At 37.6% G+C, this 27,867-nt stretch overlaps 1 protein-coding gene across 3 annotated transcripts in view; it reads left to right on the plus strand.

Moving 5' to 3' along the window:
* The window catches only part of SNTG1 (syntrophin gamma 1), an 882,155-nt gene that overhangs the window by 819,138 nt on the left and 35,150 nt on the right, over positions 1 to 27,867 (plus strand). For all 3 annotated transcript variants that reach the window (XM_060610497.3, XM_060610498.3, XM_060610499.3), the window contains 2 exons: positions 4,921 to 5,073; positions 8,955 to 9,047. In XM_060610497.3, the coding sequence (XP_060466480.1) occupies positions 4,921 to 5,073; positions 8,955 to 9,047 (246 nt within the window). The remainder of the gene's footprint in view (positions 1 to 4,920; positions 5,074 to 8,954; positions 9,048 to 27,867) is intronic.

Genomic DNA, 27,867 nt, shown 5'->3' on the forward strand with positions numbered 1-27,867 from the left:
TTGGTGTCTAAAACATCTTGAGTTTTATTTTAAATCATTTTAAAACTAACAATTGTAAATACTAACTTCAATTACTTTTTTCAGAAGTTCAACTTCAGTACTTTTTCAGATCATGAGATTTACCTGTGAATATATAAGTAATAATAAAAGGATAGGTGGTGTTCAAAATAATTACTCTGCGTGATATTAGGTGATATTTTAATAGAAAAGTAAGTTTTTATATGCGGTATCTGACATAGCCATAAAAAATGGAAATATTTAAATTCATGTATATTACCTTCACTTACTTCTGATGTATTCCTACATAAAGAAAATGAAAGTTATGTAATTATTGTTACTATAACTTAAAAAAAGTTATTTTTCCATATTGGTCATATTGACTAAATAATACGCAAATGTGATTTTTCTTCTGGAATATATAGAATCAGAATTACAATATTGCGAGTGAAGTTTCCAACTTCCTTTTTTACAAAATCCAATAAAGGAAAATATTCCTAACAATATTTTGATTTATATAAAAATTTTCACTGCACAGCAATGTTAAGAATAATACTGTCATAAAAATGAAAATGGTATTGGGGCATCTGGGTGGCTCAGTTGGTTAAGTGTCCAACTCTTAACTGTCTAGCTCAGGTTTCACGGGTTAGTGAGATCAAGTCCTGCATCGGGCTCTATGCTGACAGCATGGAGCCTGCCTAGAATCCTCCTCTCTCTCTCTACCCCTCCCCCGTCTGAGCACTTGCTCTCTCTCTCTCTCTCTCTCTAATAAATAAGCTTAAAAAAATGAAAATAGTATTGTAATGTTATTAAAACTATCAGATTTAGATAGTTGTTATATGTAGATTTTATTATGTAGATTTAATAAGTGCCTTTAGGGAATCAATCATTCTTGAAAGTCTAATTTAAAATCAATTGGCAAAATTTAATTCCGAAGGTATGTTTTTCGTTCTCACTTTCAGATATTAGAATAGTCACAAAAAATTAGAAATTATTATTTGTAGCTGAAAAAACCTTTCTGGGCCTACTCTTCTTGTGTCTTTAAAAATTACATTTTTGTTTGTTTTAAATACTCACCCCTGATGATTGAATGATTTTCTGATTCACTATAAGTCCAAGTAAAGGAAGCAGTAGCAAACATAGCAGTCAAAAACATATTAAGTCACATAGTTTATAAATTCATTTATATTTAATATAATAATGCAAAAATAGCCATCCTTCGTCTGCCTATTCTTTTTTCATTTCTATTTTCAATTCCACAAATGTCATTAACTTGAAGAAAAAAATCTATTATTAGAGCAATGATGAGTCTAACTGGAAAAGTGTGAAACAAGTAACTTGCCATATTAGCAAGTATTGGATGAAATGATTATAGCATGAAGGAGAGAAGAAACCATATTGATAGATGGAGAAATTTTGCCATAGGGATAACGCACTGATTTTTGGCACCTTTCTTCTGCCTTTAATCTTACAGGTTTTAAATACGATAGAAAGTTAGGATGCCTAGGTGGCCTAGTCAGTTAAGCGTCCAACTTCGGCTCAGGTCACGATCTCTCAGTTTGTGAGTTCTAGCCCTGCGTCGGGCTCTGAGCTGACACCTCAGGGCCTGGAGCCTCCTTCAGATTCTGTGTCTCCCTCTCTCTCTGCCCTTCCCTGCTTACACTGTGACTCACTCTCTTTCTCAAGAATAAATACACATTAAAAAAAAAATTTTAAAAATACAATAGAAAGTTTATGGCTAGCTATGTCTACCGTCTTAATAATTATTATTCTAAACACATAGTTTGTTTTTCTTTTTAGTAAAAAAAACACTTTGGTTATACCACTGACCACTGAATGTCTTAGAAAAGCATCTACATTAATAGCAAACATATCTGTAAGGTGTTGTTTCTGTGTAATATTGTTTTGTGAACCTGAGACAAACCGTAAGAAGGACAGCATTTGGTGATTAGTGAGCAGAAAGTGTCCAGAAGACTTGGAATAAATCTAAAAAATGAGGGGGTACTTCCGGAGAAGTCGTAAATGAGACCAATGCACAAAAATAGTGTCCATGATTTGTGTAGCTATTATTTTATTACCATTCGTTAAATGACACTTTCCAATGAGCAAGAAATATCATGGAGGCTACTGTTTCTACTGGGGCCAAACTCACCCTGACCAAAGATAAACAGAGAGCGTACAGAGAGCAAATGAAAGAAGTAGAGATTAGGGAACAGCATATATATTCACTTTATTGAGTATCAGCACTAGTAATAGAAATTTCTAATGTTAATTCAGAACTACCCTATGTCAGAAACAATGCTAAGATTTATATGCGTATGTTCCTCTTTCCATCTTCTGCCTCTCTTGCTCTTCTCTATCGAAAGCAGCGGATTCCGCCTCTTGCTTACCTCAGACCTTCCAGGGGGGTTCTCACAGCGCAGGCGGTCATTTGAACGAATGTCTTACCAGGAGGACCCGAGACCATTCAGGCTTGCAACGGATTGCCCTTGCATGGATCTCTAAGTCCTTGATGATGAGACATTCTTCCCGGAACAAAACTTTCTCCTTTCCACTTTCAAGAATGATTTATTGCTCCCATTCCAGTTCCTTAAGCACTTTAGCTACGTAGCACTGTCATGATGCTTTTTATTATTTTTATATATTTGTCTCCCTCAGGAAACTGAGACCTGAGTGCCTGGGTGCCCACAGGGGCTGTAGTGTAAGTCAGCATGTGAGGAGTGCCTTATAAATAGCAATAACCAATGACCGCAAGTGTCCCCAGATGTTGAACTTCTATTTGCAGAGTCGAACAGAGAACTCTCTGTCTTTGAGAGCTCTAGTGCTGTGTCAATTTAATAAGAGATGCTAAACCAAGTTTTCAAAGAGTAAAGTAGTTAAGCTGCCAAGAAAACAGAAAAATCTTAAATGAAGGTTATTTTAAGATTTCATGGCAACGTAGGAGAAGGAAAAATGTCAACAGTTTTCTGGCTCTTAATGACACTGATTATTTTAGGTTACAATTTTATATGACAAAGAAAGTTAAGACCTCTTGAATAAGCCATAAAATTGGCAAGGTTTCCAGAAATCCTGCGGTATTTGGTTACAGTTTTTGTGCCAATGTTGCCAATTAAATAAGTAATTTAGAAGTTGAAATATTTACAACATAAATAAAGGATTTGCTATTTTTTTTAAACATGGTAGCTTGTCATTACACTTACGTTAAAGTCCAGAATTCATGACCTGTCTCAGCAATGGCTCTCGACCTCTCTTTCACCTGCTGTCTGGATTTCTGGAATGCCGTTGAAGCTGTTGCTTCAATGCACGTGCCAACACCACACCTTGCCAATACCTTGGTTAAGGGCCTCTTCCCGCCCATCTACCTCAATCTTCCACGTGTCTTTCAGCCACTGCCTAAAATTTACATCCTAGAGGATATTTTCCTGACTCACCAATCTACTTTGGTGTGAACTGCATTCCTACTCTCCATAACAGCACTTATAAGGATCCGTCCCGACCTATTTACTTGTAATTTACTTAATATCTGTCTTTGTCACTCCAGTAGACATCGTAAACGCCGAATGATGGGGAAAAAAAAAAGTACCTTACAATAGCTTATCACTGGACTATGTTTTTGAAGATATGTTTTCATTTTTTTTCACCTTAAGATAGTATAAGAAAATCAGTAAATACAAAGAGAATGTAACTTTCTTTAAGCTTCTGAGCATCTGCTGGCAGCAGTTATCAAAGCTAAATTCTACAACCAGAAGCAACTGCTGTTCATTCACTCTCCTCTCATATTTTAAGCATCCAAATAGGAAAAAAAAGAAAACTGAGTTTACTGATAAGGTAGTTATTAGTTTGAAAACACTTGCCAGAGCAGAGAATTCCTTCTACATTTGTGAGTGTTTAATGATACCTTTATATAGTTATGTATAAGAAATGGTGAAAGACCCCAGTGACTACGCTTTGGCCATTTTCAGCACACTCCACATATAATTCAGAGGCCATATCTGACATATTGCTGGGGATTACCCTATTTCATCAATTCTTAGCCGCATTTTCTTTTAATATCTCTGAAACTGACATACACATAGATAGGTGAACACAGTTGAAAACGTCTAACAAGACTGTGCCACATCAGTCTTCTTGACTTAATAAAATATAGTTACATAAGTAAGGTAAATATGTATTTTTTAAAAGCGATCCATTTTTTTTAGACAACCTAGACTCATTGTTTCCATTTCTCGTGTAGATATGGTCATGTGGCTTTAAGGGCTAAAGAAATCAACTCAACAGAAAAAGTCCTGCTTGCTAGCCTTTCTAAAATTTGCAAACCTACCGATAAGCATTAACTTCATCGTCTCGAAAGCTCTGTAAGGGAAAAAGAAAAGAGGGTTGTGTGTCATCACTTCATACAGTCTAAACTGAACTCATGTGTTAAATGCTTTGCAAGTTATGTTGCTGGTAAGCATAGAAGCCAGCCATCCTCACTTCTGTTTCATGCGATGCTTCAGTGTTGATAACGAGGAGAAATACATTAGTTGTGGACTTTGAGGTGTGGAGTTTAGGCTGCTATGACCATTTTTAAAGTTTATTTATTTTTGACAGAGAGGGAGAGAGAGACAGAGCATGAGTAGGGGAGGGGCAGAGAGAGGGAGACACAGAATCTGAAGCAAGCTCCAGGCTCTGAGCTGTCAGCACAGACCCCGATGTGGGGCTCGAACTCTCAGATTGCGCGATCATGACCTGAGCCGAAGTCGGACGCTTAACCGACTGAGCCACCCAGGCGCCCCTGCTATGACCATCTTTAAGGAAGATGTAGTGTCATCCGTATGACCTGGGCATCTCCACCGTGCATTAGTCAACACTGATTCGAGGTATGGCCATGTCAGCAATATGGATTGATGTATGCCAGCCTGTGTAACTCCAGGTTTCCATCAGGACAGTGACCTGCTGGACCAGCGGAAACACTGCTTCACTGTGCAGTCTGAGTCTGGAGAAGACCTCTACTTCTCCGTGGAGTTGGACTCTGACCTCGCCCAGTGGGAACGAGCCTTCCAAACAGCAACCTTTCTGGAAGTGGAACGGATACAGGTGAGAGCCTGGGAAATTTTAGGACCTGTGCCTCCCAACAATGAATGACTGCTCCCCTAGAGTTTAAATCTCAAATAGAAAATGCTGTGACTTTCCTTAATTTTTGACAAAGCCACCTCCTCTTCTCCCATCGTGACCGTTAGCCTGAATGGTTTCATTCACTCCCAGTGCTCTTTCTTTCTAGAAATAATTTCCTTCATCTCCACCCTTCAAAACCACACAGGGAATTTGAGACATGTTTTCAGAGGTCACGTCATTGTGAAGATTTTCCTGATTTCCAGCCCGTTCTGCTCATTACCACTATTCCCACAACAGTCCCATTCAAACCCGTCCCACACGTGCACACCAATATCACTTTTCTGTGTGTGTGCTTGTCTGTTTTCCTAGGTCTGCTCACACTCTATCTTGTATTGGGGTGACGTATGCTTGCCATTCCCCACACTAACTTACAGGTTGCTTGGGATTATTTTATTCATTTACCAACTGGATTCAGTGCCTTTTGTACATCACAAGTATTCAGCAGATATTTATTAAGCTGTATTTCTTAAGTGTGAAGTTATATCTAGATCAAACTTCATAGAGCCTTCAGCCCCTACAATTCATGGCACCATGAGATAGAAGAGGCTCCCAAATACGGGTCCTGTGGCTGAGGTCTGACAGAAACCAAGGTCAAAACTGAGCAATTGTGATGTGCTTGCCACATGCAAATGGGCCCATAGAGCCAGGACCTAAATAGACACACGGACACTTAATTTCGAAAACAAATCTCTAATGATGAGAATATGGCACTGACTCTCCTGGAATGCTTGCCTATATTAGGAGACTTGGTTGTATATTTTTGCAACACGTTGAGCTGATCTGTAACATGTATTAATTTCCTTTATTTCTGACTATAACCCTCTATATTGAACATAACAGTTTGCACTAGTGTGACATGACAATCAGGGGAAAAGGACAGGGAGAAGACTCAAATTTCACTTGTTTCATTGCTCAGTTGACCCTTTCTAACAGCTCTGCTGATCTGCATGTCTCTTAAAATATTAATGTAACTGAGGAATATTGTTTAAATAAGTTAGCTATATAGAACCTCAATTCAATACATAGTTTAATATCAAAAACGGAAAGATGAAAACCCTTCTACATTATTTTATTTCAAGTATCAACACCTAAGACCATTTTGAGCACTAAAATATGTTGGTCGAATAGGAGTGGACGTTTTTGTTATTCATAATGATACTTTTAAGCTTCCCTAATTGTCATTTTCCCAGAATATTACACTTCACTTGCAAACAACTACATGGACATTATCTATCTAATGGTCTCAATTCAAGATTTCATTTTAAGTCCCCTGGTGTTTAGAAATGAGATAACATTATGATGTTTTGATGTAATTTAATACTTTTTTTTTTTTTTTTTTTTTGGTTCTGGGCTGCATATTCTCTAAGGTAATGTCCTGAGCAATGCATTTCTTTGCACCGTCTCACAATACCATTCGCTTGCACATAGCAAGTGAAAAGTAAAATATTTAATGCTTTGAAACGCCTGGGTGGCTCAGTTGGTTGAGAGTCCCACTTCAGCTCAGGTCATGATCTCATGGTTCCTGAGTTCGAGCCCTGCATTGGGCTCTGTGATGACAGCTTAGAGCCTGGAGCCTGCTTTGGATTCTTCTCCCTCTCTCTCTCTGCCCCTCCCCCACTCTCTCCCTCTCTCTTCTCTCAAAAATGAATAAACATTCAAAAAAAAAATTAGCACCTTGTTAGCTTTTGTTAGCCCCCAAATGGGGCTCTATCCCATGATCCTGAGATCATGACCTGAGCTGAAATCAAGAGTTAGATGCTCAGGTGCCCTTAAAATAGAACTTTTAATGAAAGCATGTGACTTACAAAATTGATTTTCTTTAATTATTATTACATGTTTTATCCAGGTATAGACATTTAGCTGTCATCCAAAAGGACATATTAAAAAATATTTTATGTGTGATATATGTTCAAATATTATGTAATAATATATAATTGTGTAAAAATCTTTCAAATGTTGCAAATTATCCCTGAAAAGTATAGTTTTCCACTTTTTTCTAACTATAATTCAATTTTCATTATAAAATAAATAGAAATTAAACAATAAATCAAGTGTTAGGTTTTTAAAACATTAATTATATTCATTATATATATTTATTAAAGATTATAAATTATAGAATTAAACTTTAGCGAGTCTCAATTTATATATCTGTTTCAAATTAATGGTTATTGATGAATTGATTCTATTTGTAATTTTGAACTTAATGAGATAAATTTTCATGTTCTGTACTGAAGGTGTTTTCACCTGACGTATTCTTTTATAGCAATTGAAAATAGAGAACAATTATGTCTACATTAGAGGGAGTGAGGTAGCCTTGAACATTTCTTTTTAAAGATTTTTTAAATGTTTATTTTTGAGAGAGAGAGAGAGAGAGAGACAGAGCATGAGCAGGGGAGGGGCAGAGAGAGAAGGAGACACAGATCTGAAGCAGGCTCCAGGCTCTGAGCTGTCCCCACAGAGCCCCACATGGGGCTCGAACTCAGGAACCGTGAGATCATGACCTGAACTGAAGTGGGACGCTTAACCGACTGAGCCACGCAGGTGCCCCAAACATTTCTTAATATTGATAGTAGTTTTAAAGAAGTGGTGATGGGTGGATATAAGCACGGAAGATGCCCATGCATTAAACAAAATTACACCCAAAACTGAACTTACAAGGCCCATTAAGTTTGTTTTCTGAGCTGGTTTTTGAAAAATTCAACTGTGAAGGAATAATTGGCATAGTTGTAGCTTTCCTATGCAAATTGGACTTAAAGCTATGAATATAGATTTTTGGTGAAGTCAACTTGATGCATTTAGCCATCTTCATCGTCAGAATCTGATTCATTTAATATACTTTTATATACAGTATTATAAAACAAATATCATGTAAATATTGGTATTGAAAATTTGCTTGAGATAGGTTTCTGTCTCTCTCTTCTTTTCTCTCTTCCTCCTTGTTTGTGAATTATGAGTAGTTTTCTTCATTTGAACATCCCAGTACAGTTTGTAATTAAATGAAAATAAAGGTGGCCTCTGGACATAAAAATGCATCCTGTGGCACATAAGTTCCAAGTTTTCATTTCATATTTGTTACTGTTAAATTTCAGTATCTTTATTTTATTCGTCTTCCAAAATATTTATATAAGTAACATTATAATTTAATCTCATCTTCGTGTAAAAAGTCCTGGTGATTTTGGAAGAATCAGTAGGTTTATACAAATAAGAAACAAGGGGTGAATGTCTTTGGGAAATAGCTTGTACCACATAGATGAACATTATATGACAGACTCTTAAGATAATGATGTTCTTACACGTTTCGCCTTGGTTCCTGAATCTGTGTTCATGTGCCTGCGAGTTCTGCTTTAATAATATCCAAGAAATTGGTAGTCCAACAATTGAATTAATACCTTAACCTTTAATAATTCACTTTTGGCTTAATGAAAATGCAATGATGTTTAGCTTTAGAACGTAGCAACGTAACGTAATCTTGCCTACACCTAAACACTTTTATACCGGCTTTATTGCCGATATGGCAAGGGGTGTCAGTGCAGCCCTAGGTAAAAGCATGTTCAGATAGCACAGGATTGGAAACTCGGCCCCGCGTGCCCCTTGGCAGGTGAAAAGCTGTTCGGCTTCAGTTTTATTAACACTACGATGTCAATAATACTATGCTCCTCGTACAGTTATTGCTGATACTACGTTAGCTATCGTATAAACCACTTATTATAGGAGCTGTCAAAGAGTCTTTGATGAATGCTGGCTATTAATAATGGTACTGGGTCAATCACATGAAAAGTAACAGTGTTTTCTGTTCTGTCTAGTGCAAGACGTATGCATGTGTGCTAGAAAGTCATCTAATGGGACTCACGATTGACTTTAGCACAGGATTTATCTGCTTTGATGGTGCAACAAAGGTAATGTGCTCAAGTCAGCTCCAAGAAATGTGCTGCGGGCATTGTAATCTAAGAATGATTGAAATGACCTCCAACTCCTGTCAGTATTTTAATTGATTACCATGAATCTTGTTTAAGATCCTCATTTTTGTTCATAGAAGATAAATCATGCTTTATTCTGGTTATAGAGAAACAAGTGTGAATTTAATAAGACAAACATGTTTCCATAAAACATTATAACTATATAAAGTGGATATACATGTATAATACATATACATCATATTTTATAGTATATATTATATATATTCTTCTTACTAAAGATATAGCCCTTGAGGGGAAATTTTTCCCCCAAACACAACTTTTTTACACAAAGTGTTTCTTTATGATTTTTCTACATCAACATCTCCAATATCCAAATGGGGAAAACCTTTTTTTAGTTTAGTTTTATAGCTAACATGTTAGAATCATAGTGTGGAGGAATTTGGGGGGTTAGAGTTTCTAGCCAGGGAGAAAATGCTTGTCACCCTGTCTTGACTTAGCAAGGTCTTGTATTGTCTAATTGGGTGCCTTTTCCACAAAGGATCTTTCTTTCTTTAAAGAAAACACAATTGACCCCTTACCCACCACTAATCTTTTCCCAGTGCTAGAGTCCCTAGGACTGTGGTCCCCAGGAGGGGAACCCCCCTCCCCACAGAGGACATCTTTTCCCTCTCATGACACATCAATTTCTAAGGTCCCCTCCACTTCTTCCTTTATCAAAGTATGGCCTAAGAAGTAAACCGATATATTCCTTCCCGATAATTTTAAGGATTCATGAGTAATCTGCTCCTGGGAAACTTGTATTTTACCTAAAAATTAATGGGTGTACAGAATTTCAAGAAACAGATGTAAAGAAAACAAGACAGTGATGTACATGTGTGAGGAAGGCAACACTTGGAAAGTGGGAGGATTTGGACCTTGGGGAAGATGGGGGTCCGTGCTGCAGTCCAGTAGCCCAAGCCAAGTATGGTGCAGGTGGGTGTATGGACTTCTTAGGATTTTTCAGGACCCAGCGATCTAGATTGTCACACAGCTCACACTATTTAAGGACAGCCAATTTTTTTTTTGACAGAGTGAAAATAAGTAGTACACCCACGCCGGTCAGACTTCACTGTCCGGGCGTTGCCTTTGCCTAATGCCGAAAGGTTACTTCTCTAATTATGGAACTGTAGGTGCTGTGGCTCTTTTTATTTTACTTTTTAACTTTTTTTTTTTTTTAACATTTATTTATTTTTGAGAGACAGAGACAGAGCATGAGCAGGGGAGGGGCGGGGAGAGAGGGAGACACAGAATCGGAAGCAGGCTCCGGGCTCCCAGCTGTCAGCACAGAGCCTGACGTGGGACTCGAACCCACGAACCGTGAGATCATGACCTGAGCCAAGTCAGACGCCCAACCAACTGAGCCACCCAGGCGCCCCGCCATGGCTCTTTTGATGGCTCTCAGATGAGGCTGCCATGAACTTTTCCTGTGACTAAAGATTTTCTTTTGAATAAAATCTTCAACTCGGGGTAGGCTCCCGAGTATTAAATTAATTTAACACATTTACTGATTTAATTATTGCTCAAATTCAGAAGTATTAAACTAATGTAATAAATAACTTTAAAAATGATTAAAGTTCAAAAAAAAGCTCAAGTGTGATTTTACAAAGAAAATATTATAGCCACAATTGTCCCTAAACTCTTATGAGGAAGGTGAAAGTCTCACACCTTGTAAATGAGAGGGAAGGAAATCAAATCCATCTGAACACATATCTGAAAGCCTGAATCTGTTTCGACTTTTTTCTTTAAGGCTAGTATAATCCAAGTCCACGTCAAGGTCCACGAAGGGTCTCTTGGTGTGGTAAGGGAGAAAATCCATGTGTTTCTACACACGTCAAGGTATTCCCGCGTGGGAAGGAATGAGGAGTCGAGACCATAAGCGAATTGTCATGATGCCATCTAGGGCACACAATCTAGTAAGGATGAGATTTTACTCAGTGCAAGCTTGATGCAGGATAAACCAAAGGCTTTGGGGAGTAGTAATCACCCTCTTTCCATTTTCTGACTGTTACCAGAAGTTCTGAACTTCAAGGCCATCTGAGAATTGGGAGGGAGGGAAAGAGTCTGTCTGCTTATGATGAGCAGAGTACTCATCGCAGAAACTGTGACACTTGCACAGCAATAGGGAGCTATTCATAATTATGTCAGGACAGCACACATAAGCCAGGAGAGTCCTGACAAAGCACTGGGCTGGCCTTACTGCAGGAAGGTGGCCTCCCTCCATGGAATAAGCCCCAAAGTTATTTTTAAATATAAAAAGAAAAAAAAGAAGGATAATTGTTACATTGTCATTAAAACGTGTTTGTTCCAGTAGTTTATTAAAATAATTAAATGATGTTATTTTCTCTACTTGATATGCCTGTGGAAAAAATCCTTAAGAGTATATGTCCAGCAGATTTTTTAAATGTTTGGGTTCGAGAAGGCCATGACAACAATACTACTGATACCCTCTAGCTGTTCACATTTTTTTCTACATCTTGCTCAGCCTTGCGGTGACAGTGGAAGCAAACCAAAGGTCTTATGATAAAGCACAGATACCAGGAAAGGGAAGGAGGGTGTTCTAAGCGGTTAATTGAGCTCCGTGTGGAGCAAGTTCCACATTGTTAGTACAGGGGCAAAGGGGACATTTGCTGCATTAATACATAAAAAAAGCAACCATACTTATCATTTCTTACAAGACATTTTTTTTAAATAAAATAAACAGCATTGAAAAAATTCGTTAGAAGACTGGATCAGAGATTCTCGTAGTAAGAGAATAGAGTCACCGTGACCTTCGTCTACCCTAGACTGCTACGGGTTTGGAAGCAGTGAGGTCTGGGAATGTCAAGCTCATTCTCACTGCTTGTCCCTTGGGCATGAATGTCCCTGGGGAAAACCTTCTCCCTGGATTTCCGGACGGTACAAAACACACTGAATAGTATAGTACTCCCCACACTTCCGTTTACATTGGCAACATGATAGGAGGTTATACATTCTTTTGTTTCCCTTAGTGTTGCTGGGGAGAGTCCCTCTTAGAAACTTATTGCCATATAACAGCTCAGGTTGTTCTCTGTAATCTTCCTCCTTATTAAAATGTAGCCTTTTCAGTGTTAGACAAGGTTTTCTCACTACTATGTCAAAATATGATGTTGCAATACTAATATGATTCCCATAGCTAAAAGTATAGATTTGTTGCCGTTATATCCCTTTAAACATGCACATATGCATTAATCATTTGTATCCATTAATGAATTTCCTATACAAACAGAGCCCTTAGTAGTAACATTAAGTGGTTAACTGGATACTTACTGTCTATTGAAAGATAACAGGAGGATATAAATATCAGTCTTGGGTGCTCTAGGAAAGCTTTCTAGATATTGAGACACCAAGGGTAAAATCATCCAGACAAATCTGTAAGGAAGAACATGGAATTTGAGGTCAGACGAGACGAGAGATCAAGTTTCAGGTAGCCAAGAACCAGATTATGAAAGGCATCGTAGTAAAGAATTTACATCTGATTGTAAGAACAGAAGGACCTTTGAAGGGTTTGAGACACAGGAAGGAAATGATCAGAAGTGTTGGCAGCACAAACCCAGTAGAACAGTGGATGACTGAGATGGAGAAAACCTGGGCAATCCGAGATTCCAAATTCTCAAAATCTGTCCTCCTCTGGGCATCCCCCACCCTATGACGTTCCAGAGAAAACAGAATGCATGGTAAACAAGGTCAAACACGCTGTTACAAGTTGAGGGTGAAAATGATCAGCGTATGCACAGAAGAGATATTCAATATCATGAAAGATAAGTTACAAGGAAGGAAATGGAGAAAATGCTAGAGGTGAAAACCGGGTCCCCTGATGACGGTCCAAGAAGTTTCACCAAAATCTGATTTTAACTATGGAAAAGCTCATTTTAGCGGAGGTATCCAGATGGCATTGATTGGATGGAGGCAAGACTGAATCACAGGGCATTAATGGAATTAATTTTTGCTTCCCCTTGATAATTTAGAAGAACAACTTTCAAACTTTTCTTTTTAACCAGGAAATTTTGTGAAAATAAAAAAAATGAGGAAGGGTTAGTTTTATCTGTGTCGGATAGCACTTAGCTCTAATGGTTAAAATGAAGTTGAAGGTATTGGATCCTACACCTCAGACCTCCCCCTCTGCCCTTATGTTGCAGCCCATGGTAGAAGCCAACCTCAAAGCCTCCATTGGCTATAATTGGAGCTCATCCCATGTAAATGTCCATTGCAATGTGTGCGAAACTGTAAATCCTGACTCTTAGCCCGCGGGAAAAGTAAAAGACAATATTACTCATATTACTGTTTTCCGGACAGTCCCCGAAGCCATTCGTTCCCTAAAATTGTTGCTGATAGTTTTTTAAAACATGCTTTAATAGTTGACCTTGAGAAATTCTAGGATGACATACTTAAAAGGCTTCTCTACCACAGGATGTCTAGGAGTCAGTACTAACAGCATATTAAAAACATTTTTGAAATAATGATTGGCTAAGAGATCTATGCAGATAATTATGAAATAAAAAGGTAACATTTTTGAAGAATTGACTCTGTCATATGTTAGAAGCTACTATAGTCATTTTATGTTTTCTTTTGTACTCAATACTAATTTTCATTGATTATAGATTGGAAACATTATCTGGAGGAAATTTGTAAAACCCATACATGTGCACAGTGAACTGCATTTTAGGAACTTATATTCTGTGGAGTAAAAGACAACGTCACCCTAACTGAAATCACATCCTTCATGGTTTTGCGATGTTCTGTATAAAATTAGAGGACTTTGTCTCCTGAAATAATTGTGCTTCAGAGTTAAATTCATCATTAACATACTGATTCATGAAGTATCTTAATCTACTTAATCCATTTATAACTTTAAGTAGACACTGATTTCTACAGTGTTTAGGATAAAATTTGAAAGGAAGTTGACATGACCTATATTTACACTTTTCATCTTCAAGAGTCTTTGATATGGGCTGGGTAAGTTGAAGGTCATTAATTATTAGGAGCTTTGAGCTACTGTTTCTCCTAAAGATTGAGGATCTTCATGCACACACACATTTCCTTGTATGTTTGACTTTTCCTAAAAAGCGTTTAATAATTATAACGTAACTATCATATGAATCCCATAGGTTGAACCTCTCAAAATGGAAATTCAACTTTATTTCTTTTATTTTATGCTATTTTTTCCTATAATATTTCAACTATTTCACATCAAAGGTTGACACTAAAAATCCAAAAAGAAAGTTTGAAATTATTTAAATGAATGTTTTCTAGAAATGTCTCCTACATAAGTGGGAATCTTAAATATACATATGTTATGATGTGGTTACAATGATTTTCATATAAACCTCAATCTTAAATATACATATGTTATGATATAGTTACAATGATTTTCACATAAACCTTAGCATTTTTCCTTTTTACAATATTTTTCAGTCATTTTTCTTCTCCAGTTGTGTAACGTATAGCCCCCAAACATGGACAAAGACATCAAATTCTATTTCATGGAATTTTTACATTCTTCTTCAGATAAATTATTTCTTCTTTGCTTTTAGGAGAATGAAGAACATTGCATTTATTGCAAAACAAACTCAGACATTTAGGGAAACAATCCATCAGGTAAATTTTTTTAACCCTCAAGCATTTCAAAGATAGCCCTAAAGTAAAATGTTTGAAAGACAAATATTAACCCAAGTTTTCATGCCAGTATATCAGCTAAATGTAACAGAATAGTAAAATCCTGGATTTTTTTTATTCATTTCTTGCAATATAAGGACATTATAAGGTAATGTGGAAACTAATACATGCTTTATTGCCTGTATTTATAATTCAAAGTATATAAAGAACAAAAGCAGGTAAGAGTAAAAAATTCTTTGGCTAATCTGCTTTATATACTTTTTCCATTTTCTATCTTTTCCCCCCCTCTTCCTCAGCCTCTTAAAATTTTTAAATTCTAATTCCTTTCTGGGCCTTTTGATATATTTTATTTTTTTCTGGAAAATTTTTTTTCATTATTAAGAATATCTGCCTTAAAATTTTCTCATTCTATCTTAGATTGTCTTTTCTTCAATCATCAGTTTTGGTTTTTATGGAATTTTTTACTATAATGTATTAACCTCTGAAACTACCACATAGGATATGGGAATAATAGTAATAGCTATGCGTCTGTCTTGCAGCATTATTCTAAAAGTAAGTGAGATAGGTTTTTGAAAAAGAAAGACATGGTAAACTGTCAAATATGAAGTATAGATTCTGACGTCCTCAAGCATTAATCCGACCAGCCCATCTTTCGGTGGGTTTTGTCTCAACCATAGATCCTGTCTTTTCATCTAATCCCAGGAATCCATCATGTTTCCCCCCCTTCTCTTTCAGATTTCTCAGAACTCATTAATGAGCTGCCTCTGTCCCCTGGCCCTTAACACCTTCAGGACCTTTGCAAATCGCATAAATGCTCTAGCCTACTTTCTAGAATAGAAATGCGAATGACATCTTTTCCATATGATTATTGCAAAGTTTGCATGAATGGATATGGGGAGGGTTGCATAGTGAGGGTTGCGTAAGAGGTGTCCGCCTACGTTTCTTTCCCACGGCCGGGTAGTTGTGAGGACGGCAGGGCACCCGCACCGACCACACCTTGCTCCTTCCCGTGCTGCCATCCCCAACACGCCACGGTGTTTTTCGAATTCTGGATCAATCAACACGTTTGTCTGCTACAATCCAGTCCTTGTGGGTCTCTGCTTTCATGAAGGTCTTTGTTCTGGAGAAGGAGAAGATTGACATTAAGCGAGTAATCCTGAGGGTCGTGGTTCTCAGCGAAAGGAGTTCAGGGTGGCATGTAACCAGGTTAAGGGCCCATGGGTGGCACTTGGAGAAAATTACATTTCGCCCCGAAATTCCTAGGTCATGAGTGGCTAGCCAGGCCCAGGGTGGAGGCAGATGAAGCAGCATGTGTGAACACCCTGAGAGGTCAGATGATGGGCAGGACCAGAGGGCAGGAGCAGGAGAGTGAGAGCATGAGAGCCGTGGTCAAAAGTGGCTAGGCCCCCCGCCCCGTAAGGAGCCATGGTCTTTACAGCAAAGATCTGGCACTCCCGGCGGTTAACTACGGCCACAGACTCACGACGACAGCCGTAATTTTGTTTTTCCTCTGTTTTCTCACGCGTTTGTGTGGGATCGGGCGAGCGATCTGCACAGGGCTCCTTTGCCAGTCTGCACTTGGGGTGGTGGGCAGAAGGAGAACCAACCGGAGCATGCCCCTGCTGCCGGGGCAATCACAAAATCCCACTGGCCGAAGCGCGAGGCTGCCACCAAGTTAAAGGGCAGGTCCCCCCGGGGCCACGGTGGGAGATCACCTCAGAGGTACACTGCAATAATCCTGGCTACGGGGACGAGGCGGACGGGGGCTGAGATGCTCGGAGCACCAAGGGCCGTGGAAAGCCACTAAGATCTTCTCTTAGTAACACGAGGCAAGCCATGATGACTCCGGCCCCCTTGTGGTGCTTTGGAGACAAAGACGAGCTGAGGTTGGGAGGGAAAGGGTTAGAGGAGGTGTAGACTAGGCTTTGAGAATGCAGAGTGGCGGGGAATTCATAATAAGGATACACAGGAGTGCTTAGGGAGAGAAGATATAGCTAAGTACAACACCAGAGTTTCTGACCTGAGCAAGGGCGTGGGAAAAAAGAAATATACTGGAAAAGGAGCAGATTTGCAGGACATCTGTTGCATTATTTTCGTGAAAGTAGCTCTGGAGAAGTCACCGAGGAGTTACTATGTTCATTGTAAAAATGAGAAGGATGCTATCTTACTTTTTCATTAGTTAAGTGACTTTTCTAAGTTTCTTGGGAAAACACCCTCCCGTGTAGTGTGATATACCATAGGATCCAGATACTATAAATACTGTATCAGAAACTTAAAATTCCAGGGTGTAGTTCTGATGGCTTTTCCCTATACTCTGCAATGCTGTGCAACTGGTTTTACTCATCTCAGAATGCCTTCTATCCCAAGAGACTTCTTGGTCTCTAATACAAACACATTTCTGGCAGGCAGGTTTCATTTACCAATCAACTGAGATATGAAATTATTCCAAACTCATCAGGCTCTAAAACTGGGATCCCCCATATATCCCACCCTGTGTAGACCCGTTCAAAACTTTACATTCACATATGCCCTCATATGTAATTCCGACTCTTTTCAACTGCTTGCCAAATTGTATGGTCTTTTTACCTAAATCGAAATGTTGCCGTGCAAAAAAAGAAGACGGTGCATCCCAGGGTAATTCATTATGTGGCCACTTTAATGAATGCAGTAGTTTCCCAAGTGATGCCTTTGACGTTTGAGTCAAAAGGAAACTATCAGAACTAGAATTTTAAGAAACTTAATAAACCTGAAAAAGAGGTAAGCCGTCAATTTCTAGAAATACAAATGTCTTTGAATTTTGGGATTTTTTTTTTTTATCAGGCTCAGGGAGAGAAAAAACAAATAATGGATTCATACCAATAAAGTTCATAATTAAATTTTAGAAATCAAATTAGTTAATGTGAAGGATGGTGTTGCCTCAAAAATAAAGATACGCCGATACTTATGTATTAATTTAGCAGGTCTTTAATAACGTGCTTCATCTCTGTCAGAGGAGGAACTTGCAGTCATCCTGGAGACGAAACAGAAATGCTGATTACACGGCACAGACACAGTGGCTTGGATGCAACATCTCGGGGAACTCATTTCTTTTTCTCTCTATAGCTGTTACTATCCGTTGAGCTGGCAGCTGATTGTGCAGACATGTTAAAAAGAAACAACTAGAAAAGAGTTGATTTGCATAGAGGATTGGTAATATGAACTCAGAGTATGGCTGAATTTTATTATATTGCCAGAAAACAACAACAATAACAAACCAAAACCCTAAGGATCTGAGAAATTCATACCCACAAGACCAAAATTTCTTACCAGTTCTTATTATGCACATGACATACTAGGTTTCTCAAAAGAAAATTAGTATGTTAATAATAACAAATAGCCACATCATGTCCACGTATAGGTGGAAACATGTTAGCGCATTCTTTCTCACATATATTTTGATTAGTCTTTTGTAGCATTTTTCATGGATGTGATTAAAATAAGTACTCTGTATATCAGTTGATGACTTTAAGCTATTCTAAAGTGACTCACAAAGTCTGAATTTTAAAAACACGTTTTCTGGTTTTTATTTTTTTTTTATTTTTTTTTTTTTTTCAACGTTTTTAATTTATTTTTGGGACAGAGAGAGACAGAGCATGAACGGGGGAGGGGCAGAGAGAGAGGGAGACACAGAATCGGAAACAGGCTCCAGGCTCTGAGCCATCAGCCCAGAGCCTGACGCGGGGCTCGAACTCACGGACCGCGAGATCGTGACCTGGCTGAAGTCGGACGCTTAACCGACTGCGCCACCCAGGCGCCCCACGTTTTCTGGTTTTTAAATTGTTTTTACTTCTCCCTAGATTTCCCTGTAGGTAGAGTCCGTTTGAGGGGAATAAATTTAAATAAAATATGTTTGATAGACTAACTCTGAGCTTGATTGGGCTGTTTTACTCAGTCTTTAATTTAGGCAGCTGGCCTGATAATGAATTTCTGTGCTGTTAACTACAGCTCAGGTATACGTCTTGATCTCTAAGGCTGCATGTTAAACACATCTCAACACAGTCTGCCCAACACTGAACTTGCTGTCCATTTTGGTATGACTCTTCTGCATTCCATTCTTAGTTATCAAAAGAAGCCTGAATTGTCTTCTCCCCTCCTGTCTCTTCCTCAACAACTCCTCCTGAATGAATCTAGATGAGGTTTGCTGAGTTGGGTCTTTCCTTCTCACTTGGGTTTCTGCAATATCACCCACATCGTCCTTTTAGATTTATTTATTGGACAGACTCTTTTTATGCGTTAACTCTGCCTTGACCACAGGTAGACACTAGGTATCCAACCAGGGATGCGGTCCCTCCTCTCAAGAAATCTACAGTTAAATGAAAACACATCTGGAACTGGGTACTTTCAGATACTGTGGCAAGAAGCGAGGGCCTTATAAAGACATAGATTTCTATCACCCTTTGGTCCCTCTCTCACACAATTGCCAGATTAATGGTACTTCGAAAATGTAAATTCAGCCATGTCTCCAGTTTCTCCTGTTAAATTACTTTAGTGGCTTCCTACTGCCTTTAGACAATATTTGTTAGCGTAGTATAGAAGCCTCTGAATGCTCTGGTTTCTGCCTGTAATCTAGCATTATCTCCTGCATCCTACCCCCCCCCGCGCCCCCCCCCCCCCCCAGCATTTGGAGGCTCAGCCATATTCCATGCTTTTACACATAACACCCCCACAATTTACATTCACCCCCGAGTGCGAATCTTCATCCAGAAAGCCTTCTTTCACCCGTCTGATTTTGATGTCCTTTCTTGAAAAGCAGAGAATTGTAGGTGTACCCCAGCACAGCACTTAACATAATGTATTACAATTAAGTCGGGTGGAGATATTAACTGTAATCTCTGATCCAGACTCAAGCACAGTTCAAAGACACAGAAGTAATTCAACGACTAGTAATGAGTATATCGATGAATATGATATCACCTAAAGAAATAAGTGAAAGGCATAAGCTTTCATCTAATTCTGTGATCTTTCGAATTTTCTCTTTTTATCCCTCTGTCATCACCATTCAAACTTATAAAATTTTAACATTCGTATGGCGTTGAAGTAAAAATGTAATTAGGCCCCAAGATACATTTAATTAAGATAAATTTTACACGCATGAAGAACAAATGGGAAGTGTAAAGGTGTGTAAAGGAAAATAGTTTTCAAGACGTTTCTTCTGGTTTTCCACCAAATATGATTGCTAGCACACCCACAAAAAGGAGAAGGGAAGAGCCTCTTTGAAAACATTAAAAGTTGTTGTGAATTAATTTCAGGGTTGGGGAGGGTGGATAGATTGAAGGCAAGAGGCGATACGTATGCTTGGGCTTCTTGCCAAAGTGGAAGACTTATGCAAAATGGGAATAAGGCCGAGTGGAAGGTTTGATTTACTGCCTAACTTGAAGGCCCATCAAGACAATTGGCAAGGAAACAAAGAATGTATGTGTGGTTATTGGTGGGCAAACATGAATTAAATGTCAAGGGCCAGGTGTTCGGTGTTCTAGGAAGAGTCAAATTATATCCTGCTTTCAAAGCCTTTTTGTTGTAATATATATGTAGGTTGTTCTTTCTGGTGTTTTTGCCCCCCATCTGGTAAAATATTCTACTTCTATTTCTCATAAGATAGGTGACATGATGTTTACATTACCTTTTTAGGTAGAAGTTGTTTCCGTTCTTTTAAAGAGGGATTTTTCTGTGGGGCATGAAAAATCAATGCTGGTAAACTGTGAACAGATATGGAGACTAAGAAAGTTTGTGTTTGAGATGGTTTTGCCTTTTTTGGTTCAACATGTAAGTTTTTCACTGTCATGTGCATAGCTTCATTTTCCATTTATATGTAACCACTGAATTATATTTTTGAATACTTTGCATCTAAGACATTCTTGGTGCTATACAAATGGGAATTCATTCACTAAGCTGAGTCACTTGGTTGTATCCCTCAAGGAATTATGCAAATGTCGAAAGTTCTTTAGATCACTAACATTCCCCAACTCTAAGCCAATTCTAGCAATGGGTCTTAAACAGATGAGTAGCTTACAGAAAGCTTTCAACTTGTAGAGGCAGGGAAAAACACCTCAAAATAGCAAAGCAGTGTAAAGAAGAAACAATGACTCAGAACATGTTACAGCAAATACTCAGTGCCCAGGAAGAAACAAGTGACATGCCTTAGGGAATCAGGAAATACTGTTTATTTTGCACTGGTGCCGACCCAGCAGAGTCACCTCCAAAGGCTGAGCCCAGAGCCTTGGCGTCGGCCTCTTGTTATGGATGGGATTGCGGGGGCTCAAAAGAAAAAAAGAAAAAGGGGAGGGGGCACTTATCAGTTGTGCTACGGGGGCGGTTGGCCAATGCAGGAGGCAAGCAAGATTACGAAGCCAAAAGCACGCGAGGGGAGTAGCCAGCCTCGGACATCTGGCTGGCCCCTTTCATCTTGCTTTCACCAGCTTTCCTTCTTAGCACACTATGTTTGAGAAAATCAGTACTTTCCTGGGTTTAGTGTTTCACACCGGGTGGTGCTCTAGGTCTCTCTTCTATTTTAAGACAAGAGTCAGGCACTTGTAGTGAAAGTTCATTTATAGTTTGTCATACTCAGTAACTGGGTCCATGATTTTTTCAGTTAGCCACATAATTATAGAAGATCAAAGATGCAGCTTGGGATAAAAGCAGGAATATGGAGCATGGAGAATGACGTAGTTCGGTTTGATTCCCACTTACTAGCTGTGAAATATTATGATTGCTTATGCTGTTTCTTTAATCGTATGACCTGGAAAGTGGAAATACTGTAGCTATTGCATAACTCCTGGAGGGATTAGAAGAAATGCATGAAAGAGCTTACCTAGAACAGTTCTATGCTCATGGTAATAGTATGTCCATGGAAGGACAACAACAGACACGCAGAATGCTCCCCAGGCACTCAACAAAGTATTTTTATATTACTTATGGTCCGTTCACATGTTTACCCATCAAGTGACTCAGTGTCAGGAAGGAATGATAGATTACATGCTACGTGCCTCATTATCTTCACGTGAAATATTTTGCTTGATGATAGAGCCACATTTCATGTCCAGTCATCATTTGTAGGTGCATTTTATAAGGATTACACGCTGGTTTGAGAACAATGACCTTAAATTATAAACCCCAAATGGACTGGACCAGAGGTTTTTAGCATTTATGTTTGTCTGCACTGTTTTAAAAAAATGTATTAATTATAAAGAGTATCTAAAAGGCAAATGATTTTTGTTCTGCAGAGTTTCTTTTTCATAATCTTTAATTGTGATAATACTTTGGTCATTAGGATTTTACTATATGTTTTCATACTACTTGCTTTTTGTTTTGACTGTCTTCAATGACTTTATTATCACTACAATATTGAAAATGCTGTGATTCGATGTGTTGTTCTTTCTTCGTGCATGTAGTAACTTTACTTGCAACTTTTAGGCACTTAAAAATACTTAAGCATATCTTCAAAATGCCACATACATTTTACATTTATCATCCCATGTAATCAAAGAATATGTTGAGTTAAACACTGTTTTTGACTATCAAAAACAAATGTTTTAATAAATCAAGAAGGCATTTCGGATCTCTTATTACAATACTTAAATTCATTAAACATTTTATTTTATAGTGCCATTTTATTTTAAATGTATTCCATGGGGAAAACTACCTGGTTAGACTAAGTTAAATGAGTTTCATTTCTGAAAATATCCTCAGACTTTATTGTGCTAATGAACCTCACCAAATGTACTTGACCATGTTTGACTTTTTTCTCCAGGAGCAGGTAGAAGCATTCATCCATGGAAAGTCTTGGGCAAGTGAAAATCTAGTCTGTGATTATTTATACTGAAGTCTTTGGGACAAATTCCACACTTGGAAAATATTCAGAAACTTCTTTATATATTGCTAGTGGTGTTTGGTTTTTTTTTTTTGTTGTTCTGCTTTTTTCTTTTTCTTACCCCTTTTGCACTTGATCTCCATCAATTTCAACAGATGAAGCTTCCAGCTGGTGGCAAGAATTTCCCAACCCCAAATAGGGCCCTTTGGTTAAAGTTATCTGGATAAGACAGAGACCATGGCTTGCCAAATCCAGTGACATTATTGATCTCTGGTTGTTAAAATGTTGCCTGCTCTAACATTGGAAATTCCACATTTTTAAATAAAATTCTCATTTGAGTAGGTTTTCCCCAACTTTCCGATGCCATGACAACCACATAAGAGGGAAGAGAAGGAAGATTTTTCTTCTTTAACGTTGATTCTGCCTTGATGCATGTATTTCACAAAAGTTAGGTCCATCGTGTCCTGCATACCAGCTACTCTGTTAAAAGTAAAACTCAGACCAACTACTTGCAGGATGCTCACAGACTACAGTTAGGTCTAAGAAGGAAATCAGCAAGGTATTGTGAAACGGAAGACCTCAGAAGGGCTGCTTAATATTTTGAAAGGAAAAGACTCTTGGAGGCATTAATATTTCTAGAAGACCTAAATGGTAAGAATGGAGCTGCTATGAAATTCGTTGGGGGAAAAATTTCAATCATAAAATAAGTAAGACCTCTATCTATTCAGATTGCTGTCTAGAAACCCTACAGACCCCCCCCCAACTCATCTTCTTTTTCCTGTGCATCTTTTATGTACTACCATCTAGAATTTCCTAGTTTCCACTGACCCCTCTGACAAATTCCCTGACAGTTTTAGTCTTCTCAGATACCAGGAGACAAGTTGCAGCATGCCGGAAGTACACCAAATGGGAAATAATGAATACTTCTCACCACATAACACCTGCAGATACAAGTTGTCCTTGTTAGATCCCCTGTCCAAGTGCCCTAACTTTATCAGCAGGGACCCTGCACGTGCCATTTGTGCTGACCAGGAAAACACTCTGGTGTGATATTCCCCTATCAGCCAGTATTTCAATACTGCAGTACTCTGGAAAGGAGGGTGGTGTAATGATGAGCCTGGCTTTCTCTGTCGAGTGTGGATCTGTGGAGGGGGCTGTGTCGCCTATTGAGGGGGCAGAGTTGGATGGAAGCATTACACAGCATGACAAAAAATATTGTCATTTCAGAGGTTTTGAAATGAAACAAATGAAACAAATGAAAATGAAAAATAATGAATAAACATGTCTCTGAAAGGGTCTAGGCACTCACGGTCAAAAATTCTCCCCATCCTCACTAGTTCCACGCGATTCTTCCATTATTCACTCCCCCTTTTGCTCTGACTCTAGGGCCATGACACATCAAAGCTTTATGCAGATAAGAGGAAGAAACACAAGGAAGTCATAGGAGCAGACAGAGAGGGAGGATGTTTTCCAGACCCGATAGAACTAGAACCAGGAGTCTATACAATACCATTGATGGCAATGAGAAATCATTATGACATTTACTGGGACATGTTTTCTCAAAATGCAATGTACTTTGTGGCTTGGGTTTAAGATCAAGTAACTTTTTAATTTTAAAACTAAATATAAAGGGTTTTTTTTTTCTTCGTAGAAGACTACAGACGGGTCCGGAAGGCAGTCTTTGTCTTCTGAAAGTTCTCACCTCTACTTTCATATTCTCCCAGAATCATCACGATTATTGCTACCTGTGTTCGGAGGTCTTCTCACGTCAAAATTTGCCACATTCCACTGTTCTATTGCAAAAACTCTACTAAACTAATTTTAACTAATAGGAAGACAACCCTGCTATTTACAAAGCAATTGCATCACATTATCATCTCATCCATTATCACAGTCACCCGTTAAGTAGGATAGTGATCTATTGCTACTTTTACTTTATGACAGAATGTACTCACACTCCAATTAATTAAGAATCTTGTCCCAGGTCATGTAACTTATAAGTAGGGCATAAAGTTTGGGTTACATTTCAATACTCTCGCCTCTTAGGTCAGGATTTATCTTTATTTCAGTGCATTGCCTCCAAAATGCATTACCTTTTCTGAGATATAGACATTATAATAGGAAAAAATTTTTTTTCAAATTATTTTTTTAATGCTTATTTATCTTGGAGAGAGAGAAAGAGAAAGAGACAGAGCACACGAGACAGAGGGAGACACAGAATCCGAAGCAGGCTCCAGGCTCCGCTCTGTCAGCACAGAGACCGATGTGGGGCTGGAACTCACAAACCGTGAGATCATGACCTGAGTGGAAGTTGGACGCTTAGTCTACTGAGCCACCCAGTCGCCCCATATAATAGGGAAAAGATCTTAATATCGTACTGGTAATGGAAACTAAGTCAGTATATGGAGAAGAGGGCACCAAAAATAAGTGATCAAAGAGGAGGGGTTACTGATCTTTATAATCCTCCTCATCTCATTCCATGTTGGCAACTAGTGATTATTACACTGTGAATATAATGTATATATACATATATATTCACATATATATGTATATTAATGTATATATGCATATATATGTGTGTGTGTATACATATATCTTCCATAATAAAAAACTGGAGACAAAAATTTCATCTATTTTTTAAAGTTTTATTGTGACATCATGCTAGATCATTTTTCCAACAAAATTCTGCTTGTATTTTATAGAGAACTTATCACTGCATCTTGGTTTACTTTCTGTCCTGATCGGAAAGGTCTTGAGGCAAAGAACAACCACTCCCGTTATTCTTCACTAGCATCTTCTTCCTAAGAACATCAAAGTCTCTTAAAGAGCCACAAGCAATTCCGCTCTCCATACACATCTCACCAACACCATCCTCTCTTGGTCCGCCATAGAGCCAGCTACAAGGAACCCACTGCTGTACTCACCATAGCGATATAAATAACATGTTATAAAACACAGTGATGTCTACTCATCATTAATATTCTTAACATAGTGGGCATCATGCTTATCAGAAGCTTAAAAATGAAATATTGGCATAAGAAATAAGATTGCCAAAGAGTTCTTGAATTAAGCCCCTTTTTGGGCCGATGAAACTTTTATTGGTAATATTTTCAGATTCAGATTCTTCCAAATTGGCCTTAATGAATTTCTATGAGGATTACCAATTCCCAAAGTAACAAAGTTACTGCATTAACTTTTGTTTGTTTAATATTTACAAACATTTATTGAATGCTATTTTCCAGGTGCCATGTTAAGTGCTTTAAGTGCATGCTTTATTTTGCTACCGATTTACTTTTGTTGTTGTTGAAGTGCGGTGGACATACAATATTATATAAGTTTTAGGATCACAGCATTGTGATCCAACATTTGTATACATTAGGGGGTAATTACCATGATAAATCAGGCTATCATCTGTCACAGAAGTTGTTATGATATTAACTTAGTATCATTACCTCTTAATTGACAAATCTTTCGGTTGTTCCTTGTTAGACTCATTGACTACTTTATTCATCTTTGGACCATCCTACTCACAGCCAAGGATTCATGCTCCATATTCTAAAAAGTTTCCAAACCTCCTTCATGTGTCTATAAATGCCTTTTTTTACCCAGAATAACTTTGTTACTCTGTTTAAAATAATGAGCTTCTAACGTCTGTTTGACCTCTTGAAAGGCCATCTAGTTGAAAGAGTAACTTCCCATTTTACACTACAATGACTTCATATGACATATGATTTCAAAGTTATTTGAAATTATCATGTGAGAATATGAAAGCTGTTAGTGTTACAGGTAAACAAGCTAAAAATAAAGTTGCTGATCTAATAGTAAGTTAACACCTGGACCTGAGCTACATAAGATTGCTATAGTTTGGCAGACATTTTCCCTCTAGGCTTTTATAAGCTCCTATGTTTTAATATGATTATCTCATCTATGATTAATATAAAGGATATTTCATGTCCCTACCATTCCTTACCATTATAGTTTTTGCATTTTTCTATGCAAATATAGAAAAATGAGCATTATTTTAATGCGAAATGTTCAGAATTTCCATTTTTGATATTTACTAATAATGTGTTTTACACTTTCCTTTGTTTTTCATATATCATATTTCCTTACAGTTAATTTTTAGAAATGGGATTTCTGGATCAAATAATATTAATATTTTTAAGGCTTAAAATAAATAATAAAATTATTGTCTTAAAGAATTCTGTTGCTAGAAATTTTATGCAAATATTTGCTTCAATATAACCTTGCTAGCTTTAGTTATTATAATTTTCAGTGATTTTTATTAGATGTTCAGAAAAAGCTGGGTCATTTTAATGCTATTATATTCTTTATTTCTAATTAGATCAAAAATGCTGTCATATTTATTAAAAATAATGATAGTTTTTCATTCTCTCAAATGACCTCTCTATAATATTAATTATCTTTTTCCTTATTTTATGTTTGCAGTCATACTATACCATATATCCTGCTACATGCCGCTAAGTTTGTTGCTTTCCTTTTCATTTTGGTACATATACATTACTTGTACATAATGAGTATAAAATTTCTTGTTACTCCCAAGTCTAGAACTCTCTCTTTTCAAAGTTATTCAATATTCACTTACATTATGTAGTATTCCTATGATGTGGATTGTCTAAATTATTTCGCTCTTTAAAACAGAAGGAATTTTATTTAGAGGAACTTGTGAGTTAAAGGTTTAACTTTTTTTTTTCCAGAAAATTAATTGTCCCAGATAATTTTATTGCTAGATAGTTCTGTGTAATAATAGATGTAAAGAAACGTTTATGACAATTTATAATATTGGATATTGTTTCTTTATAAATTGTGTAGTCCCATAGTAAGAATGAAAGGAAAGACATTTATTTGTAGAGAGATTAATGTCTTCAGGATGGTGAAATGTCTTTTTTATCTAAACCTAGCAAATACTTAACATAAAATAACCATTTTATAATTGTCTGGTGATAAGTAAAGAATCAAAACATGCTGTAGAAATTAATTAGTGTCATTACTGATAATTTTCTCATACTTTTTTTAAGCAATTTATGATTTTGTTATTTCATTATACTTGTTAAAGTGGAAACATTTTAATTAGCATTTACTGTGAGTGGATTTTGGAGATATATTGTTTCCAGAATGATTTTTTAAAGTTTTGTTCTTATTGTGTTAAAATAATAGAAAATTTCCCATTTTAGTAATTTTAAGTGTACAATTCAATGGCATTAATTGATTCATGCTACCTGTTTCTAAAACTTATCCTCACCCCAGACAGAAACTCTGTAA

The sequence above is a fragment of the Panthera onca genome, chromosome F2, assembly GCF_046562875.1.
Source record: "Panthera onca isolate mPanOnc1 chromosome F2, mPanOnc1 haplotype 2, whole genome shotgun sequence".
Classification (NCBI taxonomy): Eukaryota; Metazoa; Chordata; class Mammalia; order Carnivora; family Felidae; genus Panthera; species Panthera onca.